Source organism: Microtus pennsylvanicus, chromosome X (genome assembly GCF_037038515.1).
Source record: "Microtus pennsylvanicus isolate mMicPen1 chromosome X, mMicPen1.hap1, whole genome shotgun sequence".
NCBI classification, from domain to species: domain Eukaryota; kingdom Metazoa; phylum Chordata; class Mammalia; order Rodentia; family Cricetidae; genus Microtus; species Microtus pennsylvanicus.
In genome coordinates this window covers 19,703,228-19,725,947 of record NC_134601.1, presented here as the reverse complement: position 1 = coordinate 19,725,947, position 22,720 = coordinate 19,703,228, and the positions used below count along the sequence as shown (strand labels likewise).

The following is a 22,720-nucleotide window of genomic DNA, read 5'->3' as shown; positions in this document are numbered from 1 at the left end:
CTGAAGCGCAGGGTGGTATGGAGAAAGGTAGAACTGGTTTCTATCAGCTTATTTCCTGCTATGTGATAACACAGAATGTGCATTTCCCTGTGAAAGGACCTGAGCACATGGGCTTATGCACTCTGGGATGAAGGCCAAAGATACCTTGGTGGTCCAGGCAGCCCTGGAATTCAGGTTCCCAAGAAGCAAGACCCTCATGTGACAGGGCCAACCTGGGGCTCACAAACACATCAAACCTTTGACCACTGTGCGGATGTTCTTCCAATATCGTGAGATCATCCTTTGCCAGGTCTATGTGGACATCCTGAATAATGGTCTGGTCCACTGACTGAGTCAGAACAAGATTAATGCTACAGGACCTCAGCCAGAGGTCTAGGAAGCAGATTGCTCCATTTTTATTGGATTCTGGCCAGTCAGGTGAGACTATGGGAGGTTTGGTTGGTCTAATCAAAACAGCATAGAGGAATCCAGATGAACATCAGGCAAAGACTTCTACCAATTTCAATGAAATCAGTATTTTAATACAAGGGAAAAATAACAGTATGACAAGTTCAGCAATTACATCATAATTGTTTTTGCCTCTATTCCAGTACATGTTTGTGAATAATTTTTTTTAGAATCTCATGCCTTAGATACAAATAGTTTATATCTTTAAGGGCGGTAATGATGGGCTTGATAATGAACACATTATCTTCTTATGTTATGCACTTGGTATAAAAGAGCAAGCCAGGTGTGGTAGATCATGTGTTCAATCCCAGCACTTGAGTGACAGAGGCAGGAAGATTATGATGCCAGACTGTTCTACATTGCAAGTTTTATAAGCCAGCCAATGCCACACGGTAAGGACCCGTCTAAAAAAATCTGGGCCCAGATCCAGCGCTTCGAGTTGGTCCACCCCAATATCTACTCCATCCTCTCCATCTACAAGCTACTGGAGCATGTGGAGGAGCCAATGCTGCAGAACCAGACCCAGGCCCATGTCACCACCATCGTGGATGAAAACCCGAAGCAAGGCTGAGATCAAAGTCAGCACCTGCTGCCATGGAGCAGCTCTGAGGAGCCTGAGAGATCCATGGAGTTTCTGAGGGGATATGAGGTGGTTGGTGGTGGAGGAGTCTGCAAAGGCCACAGTGTCCCCGGGGGGGGCGGGGAGAGAAAGGCAGGTCCCATGGGAAGATGATTTTGAAAAGGGAATTCATGAAATTGGAAGGAAAGATGGCAGAACAGAGCTGCACGCACAGAGGAGAATGGTGAAACTATAGACTCGGTGACTCGGTGGTCCATGCTGTAATGAGAAACCACATGAAAGTCCATGATCTGTGCTGCTGCTGACTATAAAGGTTAAGGAAGCTTCTTTTGCAGTGGTATCGATGACAGGAGTCTCACAGTTGAGAATGAATGACATAGAAGATTTCTATGTCGACCTCTCCCTGCCCCACAAAGAAAAGAAACAGTCTAGATGGGAACTTTAAAACTGTGATAAGAATGCTGAAGTGCAGCTCTTCACAGTTGATGGCGTCCAGCAGGGGTAGGATAGGGGAAGAAGTTGTTTTTGTTTTTAAAGAAAATAAACTATCTTTTTTCCATTTTACATAACAGACCCAGTTCCCACTCCCTCCCCTCCTCCCATTCCTCCACCATCTCCCCAACTCACCCCCCCCCATCCACTCCTCAGAGAGGGGTAAGGCACACTTGCTTTGGGAAGGCCCTCCCTACTATATCTAGGCTGAGCAAGGTATCCATCAAAGAGAATGGGTTCCCAAAAAGCCAGTACTGAAACAGTTTACCTGAGCTAATGGGAGCTCACCAACTCCAGCCAGACAGGGAACGAACCAGCATAGGACCAAACTAGACCCTTTGAATGTGGTTAACAGTTGTATGGCTGGGCAGACTGTGGGGCCACTGGCAGGGGCACTGGGATTTATCCCCACTGCTTGTACTGGAGTCGGTTACTTTTAAGAGACTGGCCACTGGGAATTTGTCCATGCTCCAGTGAGTATATGGGTAACACAGCTTGGACTTTGTATTTTTTCCTTTTTTTCTTCTTTTGTTTTGGGGGAGGTCACAAGAGTGGAGGTGAACCTGAGAGGACTGGGAGGTAAATGTGATCGGGGTGCATTATTGAAATTTACAAATAATTAATTTTAAAAAATTAAGTTAAGAAAAAGAGGGAAAAATTTCAAGGCAATGGTGGGTTCTAGTCAAGTTTACAGACTAGATAGCAAAAGAAGAAATTTTTATGAATTAATGTAATTCTTGAAAATTCACAGGGAAGTGACTCAATGGTGAAGCTGAAATTTCTCCCCCTGAAATCTATTCTCATATACCATACTTGTCAGTATGTGGCTGAGAAGCAGCCCGCCAGCCTGATATATGTACCATGGTGCTGTTTGCAGTTGTACAGCACACAGAGACCAGCTCCAGACAGTGAAATGTATTTGTCGTATCCATGGCAACACCTTTGAGAAGCTGGTGCCCACTTGCCACCACTCTTCCCTCTGCTAGCAAGCAAAATGGCCCACCAAGAACCTATTCTTTAATCACATAATCAGTACAATGTTATATACTGAGGATTCTTTCTGGACTGTACCTTGGAGGGGGTGATGCTGAGGGACCAGATACTGGAAGGCTGTCTCTGATTCCATGAGTGAAGGGACAGGTAACATGAAAACTCTAGTGAAGGATGCTTAAGGCACCATGAACACTGACTTTAAAACTCAAATTTCTGTATCACCCTGAGGTCTCTGTCCACCACCTCCTCCACCACCACCTCCTCCACTCCCTGCCCAGGCTACCCTCGGACCTCTGTTCCAAATTCGGAACCACTCACCTCCAATAGACCAAGTCCCCAGCTGTCTCCTTTCTCATTGTTTCCCTGGACATACTCCCTATGCTATCAATAAGCCGCACACTACACAAAACATCCCCAACCTACTTGGCTAGACTGAATAGGATACATAGGGGAAAAAAATCTGCTTACCAGTGCTCTGGCTGTGTGCCCAAGACACTGATACAGCCTGTAGACCAAACCATCATCCAGTATGTTCAGAAAGGCCTGACAAAGGATGCTGTCTGTATCTTAGTGCCCTGGATCCTCCAGAGTCTGTCAAGACATCTTACTAAGGCCACAGGTATGAGGCATCTATGAGTCAGGTAGGAGTACATCGCCTGTGGCTCCTACCTGTCCATCACCAACAGGGCCACCAATGACTCTGTGACTCCAGAGTATCCTCATCCTTCCTCCCCAACTGCAACAGCATCTTGGTCTTCAGCATGCATGGTTGCTCACCTTCTTTCTACACCCAAGAGGAACCCACAGTCTCTCACCACCTGAATTCATCCAAGCAGGAAACACAACTGGGCAGACCCCACCCCCCCACGAAACACAAGAGCAGCTCTACCCCTGAAAGCACTCATGGCTTCACTGAGAGTATAAATACATCTCTTCCACATGACAAAGGGTGAGCTTGTATACTGGGCTCCAAACAGAGGCTGCTGCTGTGGCCAATGGTTTCTATAAGCCCACCCTGCTTGTGGAAAAGTTATCGAACTTACTCTTTAGTCACATTAATCAGTATCACTAGGCCATGCCCAGCTGAAGAGCACTGAATTGTGTACGAAGGTGTTGTGGGTCCAGGCAGAACCATTTGGGCGGGGCAGTTGTGCGGAACCATCATAGCAGGCTCCTAAGATGTTGAGGACACTGGTCAGTCAGCTCGAGCAGGTTCTGTGAATACCCAGGCAGCACCACTCACCCACTCCTGTTGCCGAGCTGAGCTTCCCGAAGCCTCAGGCTTGTTGGGATCAGTGCCACTCATGGGTGGGGCAGCTTGGAAGAAACCTTTATTGGAGGATCCCATTAGTACAAGTCCCTGGGGAAGGTACCCTGTGAGAGAGCTCTCAGAGACGCCCCTCCCCCGCCCGCCATGCCCCCATGCCCCTCCCCGTCTGAACCGAATGCTACTTTAGCGGGAACCAATCCTCGCGAGATCTTGTTTGCACACGCGCAGTTGGCTTCACGTGCCGTTCCCCGTATAAGCCCGCTGACCTTGGCACAAGAACTTCCCTGAGAGCGGGTTAGGGTGCTGAGGGGAAAGCCAGAGTAGTCATGCAGGACCCTGATGAGGGCCTAGATGGGAGAGCAGGGGCTGAAGAAGGCGAGGATGGGCAGCAGAGTCCTCAAGGTTCCGAAGCCCAGCCTAGCTCTCAAAGTTCGGCAACCGAAGGTGACTATGGCACCTTCCCTCAGAGTGGCCCACAAGATTCCAGTAGCCCAGCTGCTCCTGGTAGCCAGGCTGCTCCAGGCAGTCCCAGCCCAGGGAGCCCTGTGGGGTCAGGTGCAGTTGCTGAAGAGGCAGCTGTCGTTCTCCACAATGAGCACCCACCACTTCTCCCCGGACCCAGCGGAGATACTGCATCAACAACGGGAAATCGACTCCTGGAGTTGTATCCTTCCCTAAGAGACCCTCGCCAGGGGCTACTAGATCATAGGGACGCTAAAACTTCCATGGAAGGCCTTGGGGACACGGTGCACAGCTGACTAGGGAAAGGCCAGACGGACGTGGTGTGGGTAGTCCAGTGCGCCAGTTGACATCCTGACAGGACAAGGAGACTCCTTGCCTTAGCGGACTGAAGGGTGTAGAAAAAGACCCGAATCACTGGGGAGTGGGGAGGTGACTGGACTCTGGTGGCGAGAGGGCTCATTGCCAGGCAGGCCTAGGAAGTGTATCTAAGCAAAGGGAAACTAAGTGGTGGATGGTGCCTTAACCTTATCTCCCCCCAGCTCTGTAACAGTGCCTTTCAGGTCTGCAGTGGAGGCAGACATGGCCCGCAGGTCCCTGGTCTCCACTGCCCGTCGCCAGCAAGTGATGGTTCAGCAGGAGTTCACAGTGAATGCCACTGCCTTGTCTGTGTCAGTATTCCAAAAGCCTGGAGTAGGGGTGGCCTCAGGGTTGGGAGGCAGTGTGCGCTCTAGGGGTGTCCTAATGGAGACACTGGTAGATTTAATGTGAGTGGGAAGACGTGGTATGGTGGACCTGAAGAGATCCCCCATCATTTCCCTGATAGTGTCTGTTTCTCTCAATTTTAGTAGGTGGACTGCTGAAGACCCTGTCCTCTTCAGAATTTCCATCAACACTTTCCTTGACCAGCTCTCCCTGGTGATGAGAAACATTCAGCGCCTGGAGTTTGTGGCTGTTGTCAAACGAGGCCGAGGAAGAAGTCGTGAATCCTAACATATTACCAGATAAAAGAAAAGTCATGGGGGTTTCATGTTTTGAGTAATTGTTATTTTCCCCTTAAAAGTTCAGTGTTTCAATACTGTGTGACACGTATTAGTCGCACGGTTGGATTTTTTTCCCGGTTGCTTAAGGAAAAGCAATTTAAATGTTACTGGACAAAATAGAATTTAGCAAATATTTTTCATCTGACTTTACTTTTGACTATGACAGAAACTGCCAGGTTTTCTCATCTGTGTGCTTCTGTGGAGGAGAAGTTTTGGAATTTAAATGCTTGAGTAGTACAAAGAAATTTAAGGAAAGTTAGGAGATGGAAGTAAACGTAAATTACTTAAATATATTCTTTGAGTATTTAATTGGTCTTTTTTTTATTTTAGCATGCAATGTTGCTTATTTCCTTGTGGCATTTTCATACATACTTAATTTTTTTATTGGTCTTTTCCCTTTTCTCCCTTTTTTTCACAGCTATCCCCACTTTAACCCTATCATCTCCTGTATCCTTCCTTTTTTTTCATATCACATGTGTTCTGACACCCTTCTCTGTTCTCTTCCATAAAGCTTTTTTCACCTCTGATCTCTAGTGTGCACTCTAGGGTTGCCCTAATGGAGACACTATAATAATAGTAGTTATATGCCTACTTTTGTTTCTGCTGGCAGTAATTTTGACTTTTTCCCTACTGAAGCTAAATGTGTCTCGGTTATGCTTTGGCTCATTTTGTGCTTTCTCTGCCCTAACCATGGAACCTATCAATTCTCTACTAAACTCCGTTCTCTTAGAATGTTACAAAACATAATCTTCCACAGTGCAGAGCCCCTCATTGGTATCTTCAGCTGTGAAATCTCCCCATTAATGCACTGATTCCCAGATAGTGTAATTACCTTTCACTCTAGCTCAGATATAAATTCCTTACAATCTCTGTGATTCTACATAGCTACAATGGCTCCCACACAGTGTTCAGCAATCCTCTAGAGCAGCCATTCTCAACTTCCCTAATTCTGCAACACTTTCATACAGTTCAAGTTGTGATGACCCCCAACCATAAAATTATTTTCATTGGTACTTAACTGTAATTTTACTACTTTCGTGAATTTTAGTGTTAATATCAGATATGCAGTATATCTGATACATGACCCCTGTGAAAGGGTCATGCAGCCCCAGCACCACAAAGCTGTCTCAACTCACAACCGAGAACCTCTGCTCTAGACAATGGTGATGGAACTCAGCCCATTGTGACATTGTAACCCATCCTGAACTCTTCTTTCAATCACACAAATATTTAGAGCAAGTTTTCTTACCTTTTTCCACATTTGGACCCCTTTCCATACATATATTTACTATGGAGTCAATCTTTAGAATCCATCAGGCCAACAAGACACTGTCATTCTGAGTATGCCTTTCTCTCATAGATCTGTGAATCCTCAAAATCTTTCTCAGGCAGGACAGTGCTGTGCTCAGCAAGGAACCAATCTTCATACCAGTCCAACTCTTTTCCCAATGTCCCTGGCTCTCCCCTGAGGCTCACAAACATAATGGCTTTGGGAAGCAGAGCACAAGGGATAGAGGTAGGAGAGACTGGCAGGAAAGTCTGCAGAGTTGCTATTTTTACTAATGATCCCATATTCATATCCCATGATGACTTCAGGTGGCAGTTGTCTTCCTTGCAAATGTCCAAGATCTTTGATAGTTTTCTATGTGTCTTATGTCATATTAGTGTATGTGCACATGGGTGGAGGTTCGGCACAAAATCAAAGGTCAGAGGAAGATGCCAGGTGTCCTTCTCTATTATCTACTCCTTATTCTGTTGAGACAGAGTCTCTTATTGAAACTGGAGATAGACTGGCAGTCAGCAAACCCCAACTAATCACATCTCAGCCTTCCATAGTGCTGGGGTTCGAGACAAATGTAGCCATACTAAGCTTTCCCCATGGGTGATAAGGATCCAAACTCAGATCTACACGCTTATGTAGCAAGTATTCTTACCCACTGAGCCATCTCCCCAGCCTCTCATTTGCTTTTATAAGGTGTCTCAGATTTGGTCCAGTGAGATGACCTGGCAGGTAAAGGTGCTTGCCGTGCAAGCCTAACACACACACACACACACACACACACACACACACACTAATTTTTAAAAATGTCTCTGGTTTGGGTTGACAAGACAGCTCAGTAGGTAAAGGCACTTGTATCCAACACCGATGACCTGAGTTCAATCCCTAACAAGTACATGATGAAAGAGAACAAACTCCACACACATTGTATTCTGACGTCAACACACATGCCATGTTGTGCCTATGTGCACACATAAAAGGTCATTTTTTAAAGTCTCAAGTTTACCTTGAGTAGATCCTGTCTCATGACTGAAATAAGTCATTTCTCTCCAAGAAGCCCTGATTTCTTTCAGTGGGAACGTTTCCAAAAAGATCTGTTTTTGTTTTTTTAATGGTGCTATGATAAAATGTACTTATTTGAATTTATATATATTCTATACTGAGCCAGCAAGACGGCTCAATGTATAAAAGTGCATCCCACTGAGCCTGATCTCCAGGGCCCACAAGATGGAAGTCAGCGCCTCAAGTTTACCTCTGACTTGTTATGCATACACACAGAGAATACATATAAATTTGGTGCCACCTGCTATTGTTATTCTTGTTTTGAGGTCATTTTAAGATGAGAAAAAACTTTTTTTCCAAAATAAAAATAAATCAAGTTTATGTTAATATTTCAAACTCAAAAGTTTTTGCTTTGTGTTTATAATCACTTTCTTTAGTATCTTATTCCTTACAAGTCTCCAAACTTTTTTCTTCAAATATTTTTGCAATACTTGAGACAGAAACCAAGTGCACACAAGTGCCCTACCACTAAGTTCCATTATCAGACTCTTTTTTTTTTTTCAAGAAAGAGTTTCTCTGTTTTGGAGCCTGTCCTGGAACTAGCTCTTGTAAACCAAGCTGGCCTCAAACTCACAGAGATCCACCTGCCTCTGCCTCCCAAGTGCTGGGATTAAAGACGTACGCCACCACCGCCAGGCAGTAATCAGACTCTTTTAACTTTTTTATTTTTAATTTTGTGCATTGGTGTTTTACCTGCATGTATGTCTATGTGAGGGTATTAGATTCCTAGAGCTGGAGTTACAGGCAGTTATGAGGTGCCATGTGGGTGCTGGGAATTAAAACAAGGTCCTCTTAAAGAACAGTCAGTGCTCTTAACCACTGAGTCATCTCTCCAGACCCTTTTAACTTTTAAAAAAGATTTATGTTACGCCCGAGCCAGCAAGCTCTGTCAGAGCAGGCCCGAGTGAGTGACCTCTGCCAGAGCAGGTATGAGGGAGCAACGGCCAAGGGAGCAGGCCTGAGCCAGAGACCTCTGCGGGATCCAGCCAGGGATCTCCATGGGAGCAGGCCCAAGCCAGGGACACCCACGGGAACAGGCCAGAGCCAGTGACCTCCACAGGAGCAGACCCGAGCCAGCGACCTCTGACGGAGTAGGCCCAAGCAAGCAACCTCCACAGGAGCCAGTACTAGGGAGTGACTGCCAAGGGAGCAGGCCTGAGATAGAAACCTCTGTGGTAACAGGCCCAAGCCAGGTACATCCGCAAGAACAGGCCCAAGCCAGCAATCTCGCCAGAACAAGCCTGAGTCAGCAACCTCCACTTGAGCAGGCCCAACCCAGTGAACTCCACATGAGCAGGCCTGAGCCAGTAATCTACACAGAAGCAGGCCCAAGTCTGCTATCTCCAAGGAACCAGGCCTGAGCCAGCCAGCCACCTCCAGAGGACCAGGCCCAAGCCAGTGACCTCAGTGGAAGCAGGAACGAACGACCTCCAGGATTGCAGAGCGAACACCAGGAGCACCAAGAAACTCCAGGAAAACCAAGTAACATCCAGGGTGACTGGAACTGTGGCCCCGACTGCACCATACAGAACAACCATCTGAGCTTTGGATCCACTGCCACCTGGAAGATGGATCATCAGAGACACAGCCCCAACTACACCAATCATAGGAAAAGATGGGTAGACAAGGTAAGAACACACTCAACACCACAACGAGAAAAACAACATCAACAAAAATTTAGTGGCTCTATAGCAACAAGACTTGAACACCCAATATAGATGAAGCAGAAGAAAATGACCTAAAAAATAACTTTAGGAGAATGTTTGAGGCCCTTCAACAGAAAATAAAAAATTCCCTCAAAGAAACAGAGAAAAAGACAAACAAAAAAATGGAAGAAATAAACAAATCCCTTAAAGAAAACCAGAAAAAAACAATCAAACAGATGAAAGAAACAATTCAAGACTTGAAAACCAAAATAGAGACAATAAAGAAAACATAAACTGAGGAAATTCTGGAAACAGAAATTATGGGAAAATGATCTGGGACCACAGATGCAAGCATAAACAGCACAATACCAGAGAGGGAAGAGGGAATCTCAAGCACTGAAGATGCAATACAGAAAATAGACTCATCAGTCAAAGAAAATATTAAATCTAACAAAAGCTTAACACAAAATATCTAGGAAATATGGAACACCATGGAAAGACCAAACATAAGAATAATAGTGATAGAAGTCCAACTCAAAAGCACCGAAAATACATTTAACAAAATCATAGAAGAAAACTTTCCCAACCTAAAAAAAAGATATGCATTGAAGATACAAGAAGCGTACAGAACACCAAATAGACTGGATCAAAAAAAAAGTCCTCTCACAACATAATAATCAAAACACTGAGCATACAGAATAAAGAAAGAATATTAAGAGTTGCAAAGGAAAAAAAGGCCAAGTAACAAATAAAGGTAGACCTATCATAATTACACCTGATTTCTCAATCGAAACAATGAAAGCCAGAAGGCAAGTGTTATGTAGACATTAAGAGACCATGGATGTCAGCCCAGACTATTAAACCCAGCAAAACTTTCAATCACAATAGACGGACAAAACAAGATATTCCACAACAGAACCAGATTTAACCAATACCTAGCCACAAACCCAACCCTACACAAAGTACTAGAAGGAAAACTCCAACCCAAGGAAGTTAGCTACATCCACAAAAACACAGATTATCTGATAGATGATCTCACAGCAGCAAATCCCAAAGAAGGGAAAAAACACACAATAACATCAATAATGAAAACTAAAATCAGAGGAGATAACAATCACTGATCATTAACAGCCTTTAATATAAATGGACTCAACTCAACTATAAAAAGACACAGGCTAACAGACTGAACACAAAAACAGAATCCATCCTTCTTCTGCATACAAGAAACAAACCTCAACCTCAAAGACAGACATCGCCTCATAGTAAAGAGTTGGGAAAGAAAATTTCCAATCAACTGGACCTAAGAAACATGTGGGTGTAGCTATCCTAATATCTAACAAAATAGACTTCAAGCTAAAATCAATCAAAAAAAAAGGACATTTCATATTAATCACAGGAAAAATTCATCAAGAGGAAATCTCAATACTGAACATGTATGCCCCAAATATAAAGGCACCCTCATATGTAAAAGAAACACTTCTAAAGCTTAAACCATACATTAAACTCCATACTAATAGTGGGAGACTTCAACACTCCATTCTCACCACTGGACAGGTCTGCCAGACAGAAACTTAACAAAAGAAATAAAGGAACTAACAGATGTTATGACTCAAATGGACTTAACAAACACCTATAGAACACTCCATCCAATCATAAACGAACATACCTTCTTCTCAGCACCTCATGGAACCTTCTTAAAAATTGACCACATACTAGGTAACAAAGCAAACCTCAAAAGATACAAAAAAATAACCTGGAATAACCCCATGTATCTTATCAGATCACCATGGCTTAAAATTAGAATTCAACAGTAAAAATAATTTCAGAAAACCCAAAAACACATGGAAATTAAAACATGCTCACCTGAATCATCAATGGGTCAAGGAAGAAATAAAGGAAGAAAATAAAGACTTCCTAAATTTCAATGAAAAATCACAACATAAAATACCCAAATTTATGGGACACAATAAAAGCAGTGTTAAGAGGAAAGTTCATAGCACCAAATGCCTACATAAAGAAGCTGGAAAAATTTCACATTAGTGAGTTAACAGAACACCTGAAAACTCTAAAAACAAAAGAAGCAAACTCACCAAGGAGGAGTAGATGGTTAGGAAATAATCAAATTGAGAGCTGAAATCAACAAAACAGAAACAAAGAAAATACAAAGAATCAATGAGACAAAGAGTTGGTTCTTTGAGAAAAATCAACAAAATAGACAAACCTTTATCCAAACTAACCAAAAGGCAGAGAGAGAATATACAAATTAACAAAATCAGAATGAAAAGGGGGACATAACAACAGACACAGAGAAAACCCAAAGAATCATCAGGCCATACTTTGACAACCTGTACTCCACAAAATTGAAAACCTTAAAGGAAATGGACAATTTTCTGGATAAATACCACTTAACAAAATTAAATAAAGACCAGATAAGCAAATTATATAGACCTATAATGGCTAAAGAAATAGAAACAGTCATCAAAAGTCTCCCAACCAAAAAAAAAGCTCAGGACCATATGGTTCCAGTGAAGAATTCTAAAAGATTTTCAAATAAAAACTAATACCAATACTCCTCAAATTGTTCCACACAATAGAAACAGAAGGAACATTGCCAAACTCTTTTTATGAGGCTACAATTACCCTGATACCCAAACCACATAAAGACATTACTAAGAAAAAGAATTACAGACCAATCTCGCTCATGAACATTGATGCAAAAATACTAAATAAAATACTGACAAATCGAATCCAAGAACACATCAGAACCATCATCCACCAAGATTAAGTAAGTTTCATCCTAGAGATGCAGGGATAGCCATCAAGGTAATCCACCATAGAAACAAACTGAAAAAAAAATGATCATTTCATTAGATGTTGAAAAAGCCTTAGACAAAATATAATATCCCTTCATGATAAAGGTCTTGGAAAAAGCAGGGATACAAGGAACATACCTAAACATAATAAAGGCAATATACAGCAAGCCAACAGCCAACATCAAACTAAATGGAGAGAAACTCAAAGTGATCCCACTGAAATCAGGAACAAGACAAGGTTGTCCACAATCTCCATATCTATTCAATATAGTACTTGAGATTCTAGCTAGTGCAATAAGACAACAAAAGGAAATCAAGGGGATACAAATCAGAAAAGCAGAAGTCAAACTCTGTATGATAGTTTACATAAGTGACCCCAAAAATTCTACCAAGGAACTTCTACAACTCACAAACACTTCCAGTAATGTAGCAGGATACAATATTAACTCAAAAAAAATCAGTAGCCCTCCTGTACTCAGATGATAAATGGGCTGAGAAAGAAATCAGAGAAATATCACCCTTCAGTAGCCACAAATAATATAAAATACCTTGGAGTAACTCTAACCAAACAAGTAGAAGACCTGTATGGCAATAACTTTAGATCTTTGAAGAAAGAAATTGAAGAAGACACCAGAAAATGGAAAATTCTCTCATGCACTTGGGTAGGTATAAATAACATAGTAAAAATGGCAATCTTACCAAAAGCAATCTACAGATTCAATGCAATGGCCATCAAAATCCCAGCAAAATTCTTAAAATTCTTCACAGACCTCAAGAGAACAATACTCAACTTCATATGAAACAGCAAAAGACCCAGGATAGCCAAAACAATCCTGTACAATAAAGAAACTTCTGGAGGTATCACAATGCCTGACTTCAAAATCTACTTCAGGGCTATAATACTGAAAACAGCCTGGTACTGACATAAAAACAGACAGGAGGACCAATAGGACCAAATCCAATAACTGAATATCAATCTACACACCTATGAACACCTGATTTTTAACAAAGAAGCAAAAAATATAAAATGGAAAAAAGAAAGCACATTCAACAAATGGTGCTGGCATAACTAGATATCAACATGTAGAAAAATGAAAATAGACCCATATCTATCACCATGCACAAAACTCAAGTCCAAATGGATCAAAAAACTCAACATAAAACCAACCACACTGAACCTCATAGAAGAGAAAGTGGGAAGAACCCTTCAATGCATGGGCACAGGAGACCACTTCCTAAATATGACCTCAGTAGCACAAACACTGAAAGAAACAATAAATGGGCCCTCCTAAAACTGAGAAGTCTCTGTAAAGCAAAGGACATGGTCAACAAGAAAAAACAACAGCCTACTGAATAGGAAAAGATCTTTACCAACCCAACATCAGACAGAGGTCCGGTCTTCAAAATATACAAAGAACTCAAGAAATTGGTCATCAAAAGAACATGTAATCCAATAAAAAAAACATGGAGTAAAGACCTAAACAGAGAACTCTCAACAGAGGAATCTAAAATGGCTGAAAGACACTTAAGTGGTCAACATCCTTAGCCATCAGAGAAATGCAAATCAAAACAACTCTGAGATTCCATCTTACACCTGTAAGAATAGCCGAGGTCAAAAATACTGATGACAACTCACACTGGAGAGGATGTGGGGTAATGGGAATACTCTTCCATTGCTCATGGGAGTGCAAACTGGTACAGCCACTTTGGAAATCAGTATGGTAATTTCTCAAAAAATTAGGAAACAACCTACCTCAAGACCCAGCAATACCACTTTTGGGTATATATCCAAAGGATGCTCAATAGTGCCACAAAGACATGTGCTCAACTATGTTCATAGCAGCACTGTTTATCATAGCCAGAACCTGGAAACAACCTAAATGCTCCTCGACTGAAGAATGGATAAGGAAAATGTGGTACATTTACACAATGGAGTACTACACAGCAAAAATAATAATAACAACAACATCTTGAAATTTGCAGGCAAATGGATGGATCTATAAAACATATTGAGTGAGGTAACCCAGACCCAGAAAGACAAATATAATATGTACTCACCCATAAGTGGCTTTTAGACATAAAGCAAAGAAAAACCAGCCTACAACTCACAGCCCCAGAGAACCTAGACAACAAAAAGAGGATCCTAAGAGAAACATACATGGATCTAATCTACAAGGAAAGTAGAAAAAGACAAGATCTCCTGAGTAAATTAGGATCATGGGGATCATGGGGAAGGGTAGAAGGGGAGTGGGAAGAAGGGAAAGGAGGAAAGAAAAATATATAGCTCAATAAAAACAATTTTAAAAAGATTTATGTTGATCCTGGAGAGATGGCTCAGAGGTTAAGAGCACTGACTGCTCTACCGGAGGTCCTGAGTTCAATTCCCAGCAACCACATAGTGGCTCACAACCATCTGTAATGAGGTCTGGTGCCCTCTTCTGGCCTGCAGGCATGGAGGCTGAACACTGTGTACATAATAAATAAATATTTTTATTTATTTATTTATTAAAGATTTCTGTCTCTTCCCCGCCGCCGCCTCCCATTTCCCTCCCCCTCCCCCAATTAAGTCTCCCCCCCAGCCCAAAAAGCAATCAGGGTTCCCTGTCCTGTGGGAAGTCCAAGGAACCCCCACCTCCATCCAATAAATAAATATTTAAAAAAAAAGATTTATGTTGCATTTATTAATGGAAGAGGTGCGAGGGTATACATGGAAATCAGAGTCCTCCTTCTTCCATGTGTCCTGAGGATTAAACTCGGGTAGTCAGGTTTGGCAGCAAGCACCTTTACTCACTGAGCCATCTAACTGGACCTCTTTTCTTTGACCATAAGTCTGCATTATAGAAACTTCTGTTTGTGAGCATCTCATTACATTGTGAGGTTAGTTTTATGGGATTAGCTGCTGCTGCTGCGGTGACTGCTTTGCAGTGCTTGCTAGGGTAGACACACAGCCCTTCACTCCAGATGCCAGCAACCCCTGAATATGGGGTAAGTCATTATTTCTAGGTCTGATAGACATGTGTCTACCATGGCTCTGCCAGACTAACAAATCAAATTTCATCCTCAGTCCAGATCCTGGGACACCTGACACCAATGGAATCTTAAAAAAGCTGTCATGCTTAGAGGTCTCTGCTTCCTCACTGGCAAGTATCTACCAAACTTGCCCACCTAATTCTGTTCATCTGATGAAGCAGCAGTGTCCACCTGTTGGTCAGCCCACCAGTCCATGCTGGTTAGAGGCAGCTGCTAGTCTTCAGTTAGTTCCAACCGTAGGACTCTGAAGAAAGGACATGGTGTGATCATTCTATTTCATGAGACAAATCAATCATACATGCCCCACCTCCAGTTCTGCCTTTATAGTTAGTGGAACACCACCAAGAATCCATCAATACGTCACTTGTCAAACAGCTTCAAATGCAAATATTCAACGCTTTCTCTATCTTCATCTGCATTGTCACAAAGGTTTCTGGGAAACTGCACAGAACTTAGATAACATTTTAAATGCCAGTTTTATTGTGGTCTAATCCATATACAACATGTAACTCATCTGAAGTGTACAATTTTAATGGTTTGCAGCATATTCAGAGGTGCATGAGAATCACAGTGACCAATTTCAGAACATCCCCACCCCACCCCACCCCCAAAGAACTATGCACCTACAAACTATCACTCTCTCCACACCCCAATCATCTCGAGGAATTCACCAATTGACTTTTTGTTTGTGTTGAGAGAATCTTGCTATGTAGCCTAGCCTAGCCTGGAACTCATTAGCATCCTACTTCAACTTCAAGTGCATGCTCTACCAGACAGGTCTAACTAACTTTCTTACCAGCACTCAAAACCTAATGGAAAATCTAGACTTGGGTCTAAACTAAAATTGATTTGCAGTTTTACAGATAAGAAAGCAAAGGCTCAGGGATTTCATTAATGTTCAGACTGGGATTTGTCCATATGACCTCAGAATCGGTTTCCTTTATACATTATGAAGCTCACATGGTCCACCCTCCCAAATTCTGTTTTTCTTATCTGAAACCAAGTCTCGCTTTGTAGCCCAAGCTGGCCTCAAACTCCTGGTACTCTCCCTGTCACTTCCTCTCAAGTGCCAGAATTGTGTGTACCACTATGTCCAGATACCCATTCAAATTCTGAACAAAATGAAAAATGCTAGTCAGGCATAGTGGAACATATTTGTAATCCTAGCACTGGAGAGGCTGAGGCAAAAGAATGGCTGCAAGTTCAAGACCAATCTGAATTACATAATAAATTCCAAGTTAGGCAGGGCTACAGAATGAGACTATCAGAGAGAAGAGTAGGGAGATAGAGAGAAAAGCTGATAAACTGAGACTGTAGCTCAGTGGTGGTGTGCATGCTTAGCATGTGCAAGAGGCCAAGTTCCATCCTCAGCACCAAAATAAAAAGCTATAGCTACAGTTACTATAGTTATAAGATTTCTGTACTATCATTCTTAGTACATTAATGTAATAACTTCTATAAATCACCAATTGTGGTGATAGGTGATGTCTCTGAAAATATTAGCAGGGGAATCCTGATGTCATGTCAGATAAGTTCAGCCATCAGTAAACACAGAGTATCCCTGTGATGAGCTCCTGTATAGTGTTACTAAATTGAATTGACAAGGCTTCTGTCTCCCTCTAGTGGGAGGGAAGAAACAACAGAATACAAAAGGTCAGTTTTGTTGATGTGAGCAATGTGATTAAGTTGAAGGTAATGTGATTTAGGATGAAGACTTCAGATGAAAGAACTTTTGTTTACACTTAGATCTGAATAACAAAAAAAAATCAACTGTACAGATTAGAGGACAGAGCCTTCTCAGCAAAGGAGACAACAGAGGCAAAAACCTTAAAACACAGAAGTACTAGTGGGTTTGAGGAAAAGAAAAAAGGTCAGTGTGGAAGGGCTGGGCCTTTAGGGAAGATGATATGAAGTTAGAGCGACACAAGGCTGAGGATGAAGTTTAGATCTGAAGAAACAGAAAATCAGTGAAGGACATTAAGCAAAATGGAAACAGATTTACCAGATCACGCTGGTTGCCAGTAAGCAATGGATAAATGAAAAGCCTGCAGTTTCAACGTGAAACCATCCTAACAAATCAAGGCAAGATGAAGGGACCCAGGACATCTCACACTGAGCCTGGCTGGATCAGAACTGAACACTGAACTGTTTCTCTCTCACAACTCTGGCATCCCTTTCCCTAGTCTTCCTGGTGGTAGACAAATGGCCCAGGTACCTAGGTGTGAAAAACCAATGCCCAGTAGTCATTAGATGCCTCTTCCTCTGTCCTCCATATCCATAATGTTGAACACAGCTCCAAACCTAAAACACTCATGATGTTCTGACCATCTCTGCAGATTGGCTCTTTCTATCACTGTCACTTATAATATTTTGTCTGTGCTCTAACAAAGTTTGCCTGGAGATCAAAGGATGGTGCTAGCCACCTAGTTAACCACAGAGGCCAGGCAGTGGTGGCACACACCTTTGATCCCAGCACTTGCGAGGTCTAAGCATGAAGATCAGGAGTTCAAGGCCACACTGGGCTAGGTGAGGTTGAACCAGTACAAAAGAAACAGAGCTCACACCTTTGATCCCAGCACTTGAAATCTCATGTCTTTAATTCCAGCACTAGGGAGGTGGAGACAGGAAGTGATATCGCTGTCCCAGAGAGGAATATAAGCTGGGAGGAAACAGGAGTCTGAGGATTTCATAGAGGTGAGAACTAGTGGCTGGCTATTCTGCTTCTCTAATCTTTCAGCTTTCACCCCCTAATATCTTACTCCAGGTTTTTATTATTAAGACCAATTAGAATTCATAGTACAATCACTAAATACTGAACAAAATGTTTTCATGTTACCAAATATTCACCTTTGTTTGACATTGATATGCTTATAAAAAAGGAAACACATAAAGTGACCATGTGACAAAAGTGGCAGAGCCAGAGTTGCAGGTCCAACCAGAGAGCACTAAGAATTGCTGGGACCTGCTACACAGTGGGAGAGAGGCCTGGAATGGGTTATCTCTTATGAGGAACCCACTCTGCCCACACTTATCTCAGACCCCTGCCCTCAGAGTAGGCGGGACAGGAAATCTCTGTTGCCTAAGCCCCCAACATGTGGTACTTTGTTGCTGCACTCACAGGAAATCCAGGCCCCATGTTAGTTGATTTTTGCCCCTTGCACCACCCTGTTGTGTCAACAATGAGCTTTTCTCGGTCAGGCAGAGGAAACCTCAAACGCATGTGTAACAGCTACTTCCTATATAATGCATGAGAATTAAAGGCATAGAAATAGCACAAAAGAAAAACTTTGTTTCTGGCAATTCTACCCCTACATCCACCAACTGAGGACAGTATGCATGCTTGCAGGTCTTCTTTATTTCACACTATTTTTTAATCCTCTGGCCTTTTTATACCATACTTCAGAGTGTTCCATGTAACAAAATGTTCACAATGCTGGCTATGCAGGCCTGTGTCATAAGATATATAGCCTATTTCATCACAGCCTTTGGTGGTGACAAACATGGTACTATGAGAGCCACTCCAATTAAGTAGTCACTGTGAGGACCAAGCTGTCAGATAAAGAGGGCTGAGGATGTTTCCAAAGTGCTTGCTCCATCTCACCAAACACCCACCCCTTGAAAGGGGAAATGCTGCAAGGTCTCACCATGCCTGACGGCATCACACACAGGACTACAATTGTTCCTATTTTGACATCATCTCTACTTACAATCTGCACCTTATCATTTGTTACTACAGTGGGTAAAGTACTCTGCACTGTCTCTTACTGACTCTCTGGATTTCTCTTGGTCATAGGCCAACAGGAAGAGAGCATAAGTAACAGTAACGGGACTTCTGGGAAGGACATGTTTCTAGCTGTCTGAATCTAGAAGCTGTCTGCCAGGGGCACAGCTCTTAAAAGCAAGTAGGCTAATTCCCTTGAAAGAAAAAAAAACAACAACCAGTTTTTCTAGGTCTAGTTAAGTAATTCCAGAAAAGAAAGAAGCATGTCTTATGTCAGGGAAGATGGTATAATCTCAAATCCTTGATATCTCATGTGTAGTTAATCATACACCATACTTCAGTGCAAGGAAGTGCCAAGGGCTCCAACCTTCTGAGAAGGGTATTTAGTCCCAACCACCACCTGGGCCACCCTCATATTTTGGCATGACCAGACCATAAAGCCCAAACCAGAATGTTTCAAGCTCCCGGGTGATCCTGCTGTGAAACCTGGGTCACATCTGCTTTCTGAGTCCCTTTCAGGATAAAGTGCTGGTCAGAAATGTACCTATGTATCTCTATTTATCCAAGAAGCATGAACCCCATACAGCCACTGGAGACAGTCCAACTGCTCTCTCCCGCTGTAGCCTACTTGTCTTTTTCAGTCACACCTTCTGGCCCTGCTAGGAGTGTAGCCTCTATAAAGGCCTGACCTTCTCCAAATTCTGAAGCCTAGTGGTCACCACCACCCTAGAGACCAAGTCTCTCCAGCAGAATTGCAAGGCTTAAAGGCACATGTCTTTGGCTGCATTTACTCAGGTTCTTATGATATCCCTACCCTGGGTTGTGTAAGTCCAAACCCCCAGAACTTGAGAACATGACTTTATTTGGGAAAAGGGTCTTGGTAGGTGTAGTGAGGTAAGTGTCTTGAGCTGGAGATCCTCCTTAATTACCAGACAGACTCCACATCTTCAATACAGAAGTAGAGGAGGAGACCATGAGGCACAAGAACCAGAGATTGGAGTGATAGGTCTATAAGCCAAGCAACACCAAGGACTGCCAGAAACCAAAAGCAAGGAGAAAACCTGGAATTGATTCTCAGAAGAAACTTAACATCTGACTTCCGGGCATGAAAGACTGATTTTTTTTTGTTGCCACTTCAAGTCTCTGAGAATTTTTAGAACAGCTATAGGAATGCCATATACCACCACAAAACTGAACGGAATCAAACCAAACCAATAGCACTTGTGAAGGAAAATTAGAATGGGTATTTAAATGAAGACCTCATGAGCAAAGAACATGTCTGTTCCTTTAACATTTTCCCAAAGATCTGTCTAATAAATACCTAGGAAATAGAAAATGGAAAACTTGCTCCCCACCCCCTGAGAATTCTGAGGAAGAACCCAACTCAGGCTTACTTTTTAAATCCCTTTTTAAATCCTGATTCTACTCAGCCTTCTCACTCTTAATAGGCAAGAAGTCTTGTGAAAAAAAGCCCCAGACAGGGATGGATTTACAGATCCCACTCAGAACTATGAAAGCATTCAGGAGGGCAGGAAGGGTTTCAGATCTGAGGAGTCAGCAAGGCACATCTATTACTTTCTCAACTCCAACTTCCTTTTCTTTACTAGAATTGCAAGGCTAATACCAATGACTGTAAGGCTTCAGAAAATGTCTACAGCCTTGCAAAACAAGTGAAGAGTTTCCTTGTTCACAATCTGCCAGTCACTACTAAATGGTTCCCAAGACAGAACATTTGGGCTGGTGCAGAACATGCCATCACAAACTCCTGGAGTGTGATGAACTATGGAAATCACCATTCACATAAGACAAGAATGTGCTTCACAAAGACAAGAGCACACTGGTACTGGAATAAGAAAAACATGTATGTGAAATAGTCTTCTGTCAGACCACAAAGCAGCCATAACTCCAAAGCCAAAATATGGAGGAAAGCATGGATGTGAGTACATAAACAGCTTCTAGGCCCCAAAACAGTAACACAACCAAAATGGAACAAGGTGTGCAATTTCTGTGATAGACAAGAGCTAACCTGACTGATGATCAAAAAGCTTCCCAAAGCCCAAGAACAAATGGCAATGATGCAACAGGAAAATGGGTAGAAAATATGAAAATCCAAGTTACATGAGTGGAATTTAAAATGGCCCATATACCCCAGAAAAAGACACTTTGGCATACTCTTTAGTAAAAAACAGCATGTCTAGCAGATGGCAGAAACACAAAGGTCCACCAACCTCCTCCAAGGCAAGGCTCAATGCTATGTCTAAGCATATGTCTTAAAGGTACACACAGATCAGTGCACAAGTACTTTCACTGCACCGTTACTTACAGTAGCAAAAGACAGAATACTTCCCAAATGTCCATCAGAGGCAACACATGTTATGGCCTTACGTGCCATATGCCCTGGGAGAACAGCCTGCAGCTCAGGGCAAGAAAGGTACCAGCTGGAGGAAGAGCTGCACCCAGTCCTGCTTAGAGAAAGGGTGCTCCCTGAGAGCCTCTGGCCTCCATTCTAGACCCCCTAGGAGAATGGGAAAAGAGGGAGGAAGAAGCTAGCAGAGGCAAGTGGCTCAGGCACATAGAAAAAAACGGAAAAAAAATTCCTGACTAGGGCTGTCTACCCTAGTGGGGAACTAGCAGACCAAAGAGCTAAAGCAAGGGTCCTGCTAGGTCCTAGGGCCAGCTCTTTGAGATCAAGCCCTTAATTGTGGACTATGCAGGTGAAACAGGAAAGCATAAGTTGCATAGTTCAGGACATGGTATTACAAGTGGCCTTACATCTGCTGCTTCTACTCTATGCACTCCATGACATGTATCTGTAGAGTGTCCATATCAGGAGCCTGATACTGGCACTTCGGGCAACGCATGTCAGGTGGTTCCTCAGGAGGGCTTCTCCGCTGGTTGGGTAAGGTCAGATGAAAGGAGTGGTGAGCTGAGAAAAAAAAAAAGAACAGAGGCCAGCTGGGTAGGCTTCATGCACAGACTGGGTAGACCTCAAAAGGAAGGAGAGGCTAACAAGGTATTGAAACTTACTGATCCCACCATATTTGACTATATGTGTGGCTGGGAACCATCTCTACCAGGACATTCTTCCTTTTGCCTCAAGGTGGTGCAGGCTACTGATGGGGGTAGCCAACAAGAGCTCCCCAAATGAAAGCAGCAGGGAGGTTAATGCATGCTTTCCCTCAGCACAATATTCTGCCCTTCCTGTCCATCTCCTCCACCATCTACAACCTGTTCACTCACCTGATGCAGGGAGTAAAGGGGGCTGAGAAGTCTCTACATGCCGCTTCCTCATATCCTCAATCCTTTGAAAACAAAAACCATTCAATCAATGCCTGCAGGGTTTTTTAATGAATAAACACCTTCATTGAGATATAATTCATACACCATACAATTCACCAATTTAATCTGTATTGTTCACTTGTTTTTTACTATATTTAGCATGTCCATATATCATCTGTATAACTTTAGAATCTTTTCATCTCCCAAAGGAAACTTTGTACTTATTAACAATTACTCCTGGGTTCCCCCCATCATTTTCCTCAGAACCTCACTACAAACTACCACATACCTAGTGGCTTAAAATAACAAAAATGTACTCGATGCAAGCAGGTGCCCTAAATCAATATGTCAGAGAACTGCACAGAAGTACCATGCTCTCCTCTACTGGTGGTAGTTAAATGACTCCTTGGCATTTCTTGGCTAGTAGCAGAATCCCAGTGTTGGCCCTGGCCTTCTTGGGGATGCCTTCTGTATCTTAATGTGATGTTTCTATAAGGACCACAGCCAATTAATTAACCTGATGTGACCTTATGTTAACTAATTACATATGCAAAGATACTATTTCCAAATGAGGTCAGATTCTGAGGTTTTGGGTAGAGAGAAATT

The 22,720-nt window shown here is 42.7% G+C and overlaps 2 protein-coding genes across 3 annotated transcripts in view; one reads left to right on the top strand and one right to left on the bottom strand.

Annotated features, from left to right (window-relative positions):
• Positions 1-4,108: 4,108 nt before the first annotated feature.
• LOC142840701 (EKC/KEOPS complex subunit LAGE3-like) lies at positions 4,109-5,234 on the top strand. The gene is made up of 3 exons (XM_075957282.1): positions 4,109-4,446; positions 4,784-4,912; positions 5,090-5,234. The coding sequence occupies exons 1-3, from the start codon at positions 4,109-4,111 to the stop codon at positions 5,232-5,234; spliced, it is 612 nt and encodes a 203-aa protein (XP_075813397.1).
• A 10,334-nt stretch (positions 5,235-15,568) lies between these two features.
• Positions 15,569-22,720, bottom strand: part of Ikbkg (inhibitor of nuclear factor kappa B kinase regulatory subunit gamma) — a 28,737-nt gene continuing 21,585 nt past the window's right edge. The window contains exons 9-10 of one of the 2 annotated variants that reach the window (XM_075957281.1): positions 22,076-22,137; positions 15,569-21,761 (exon numbers count right to left, since the gene is read on the bottom strand). In XM_075957281.1, the coding sequence (XP_075813396.1) occupies positions 21,619-21,761; positions 22,076-22,137 (205 nt within the window). In that variant the 3' untranslated portion in view covers positions 15,569-21,618. The remainder of the gene's footprint in view (positions 21,762-22,075; positions 22,138-22,720) is intronic. The other variant, XM_075957280.1, reaches the window with a different exon arrangement.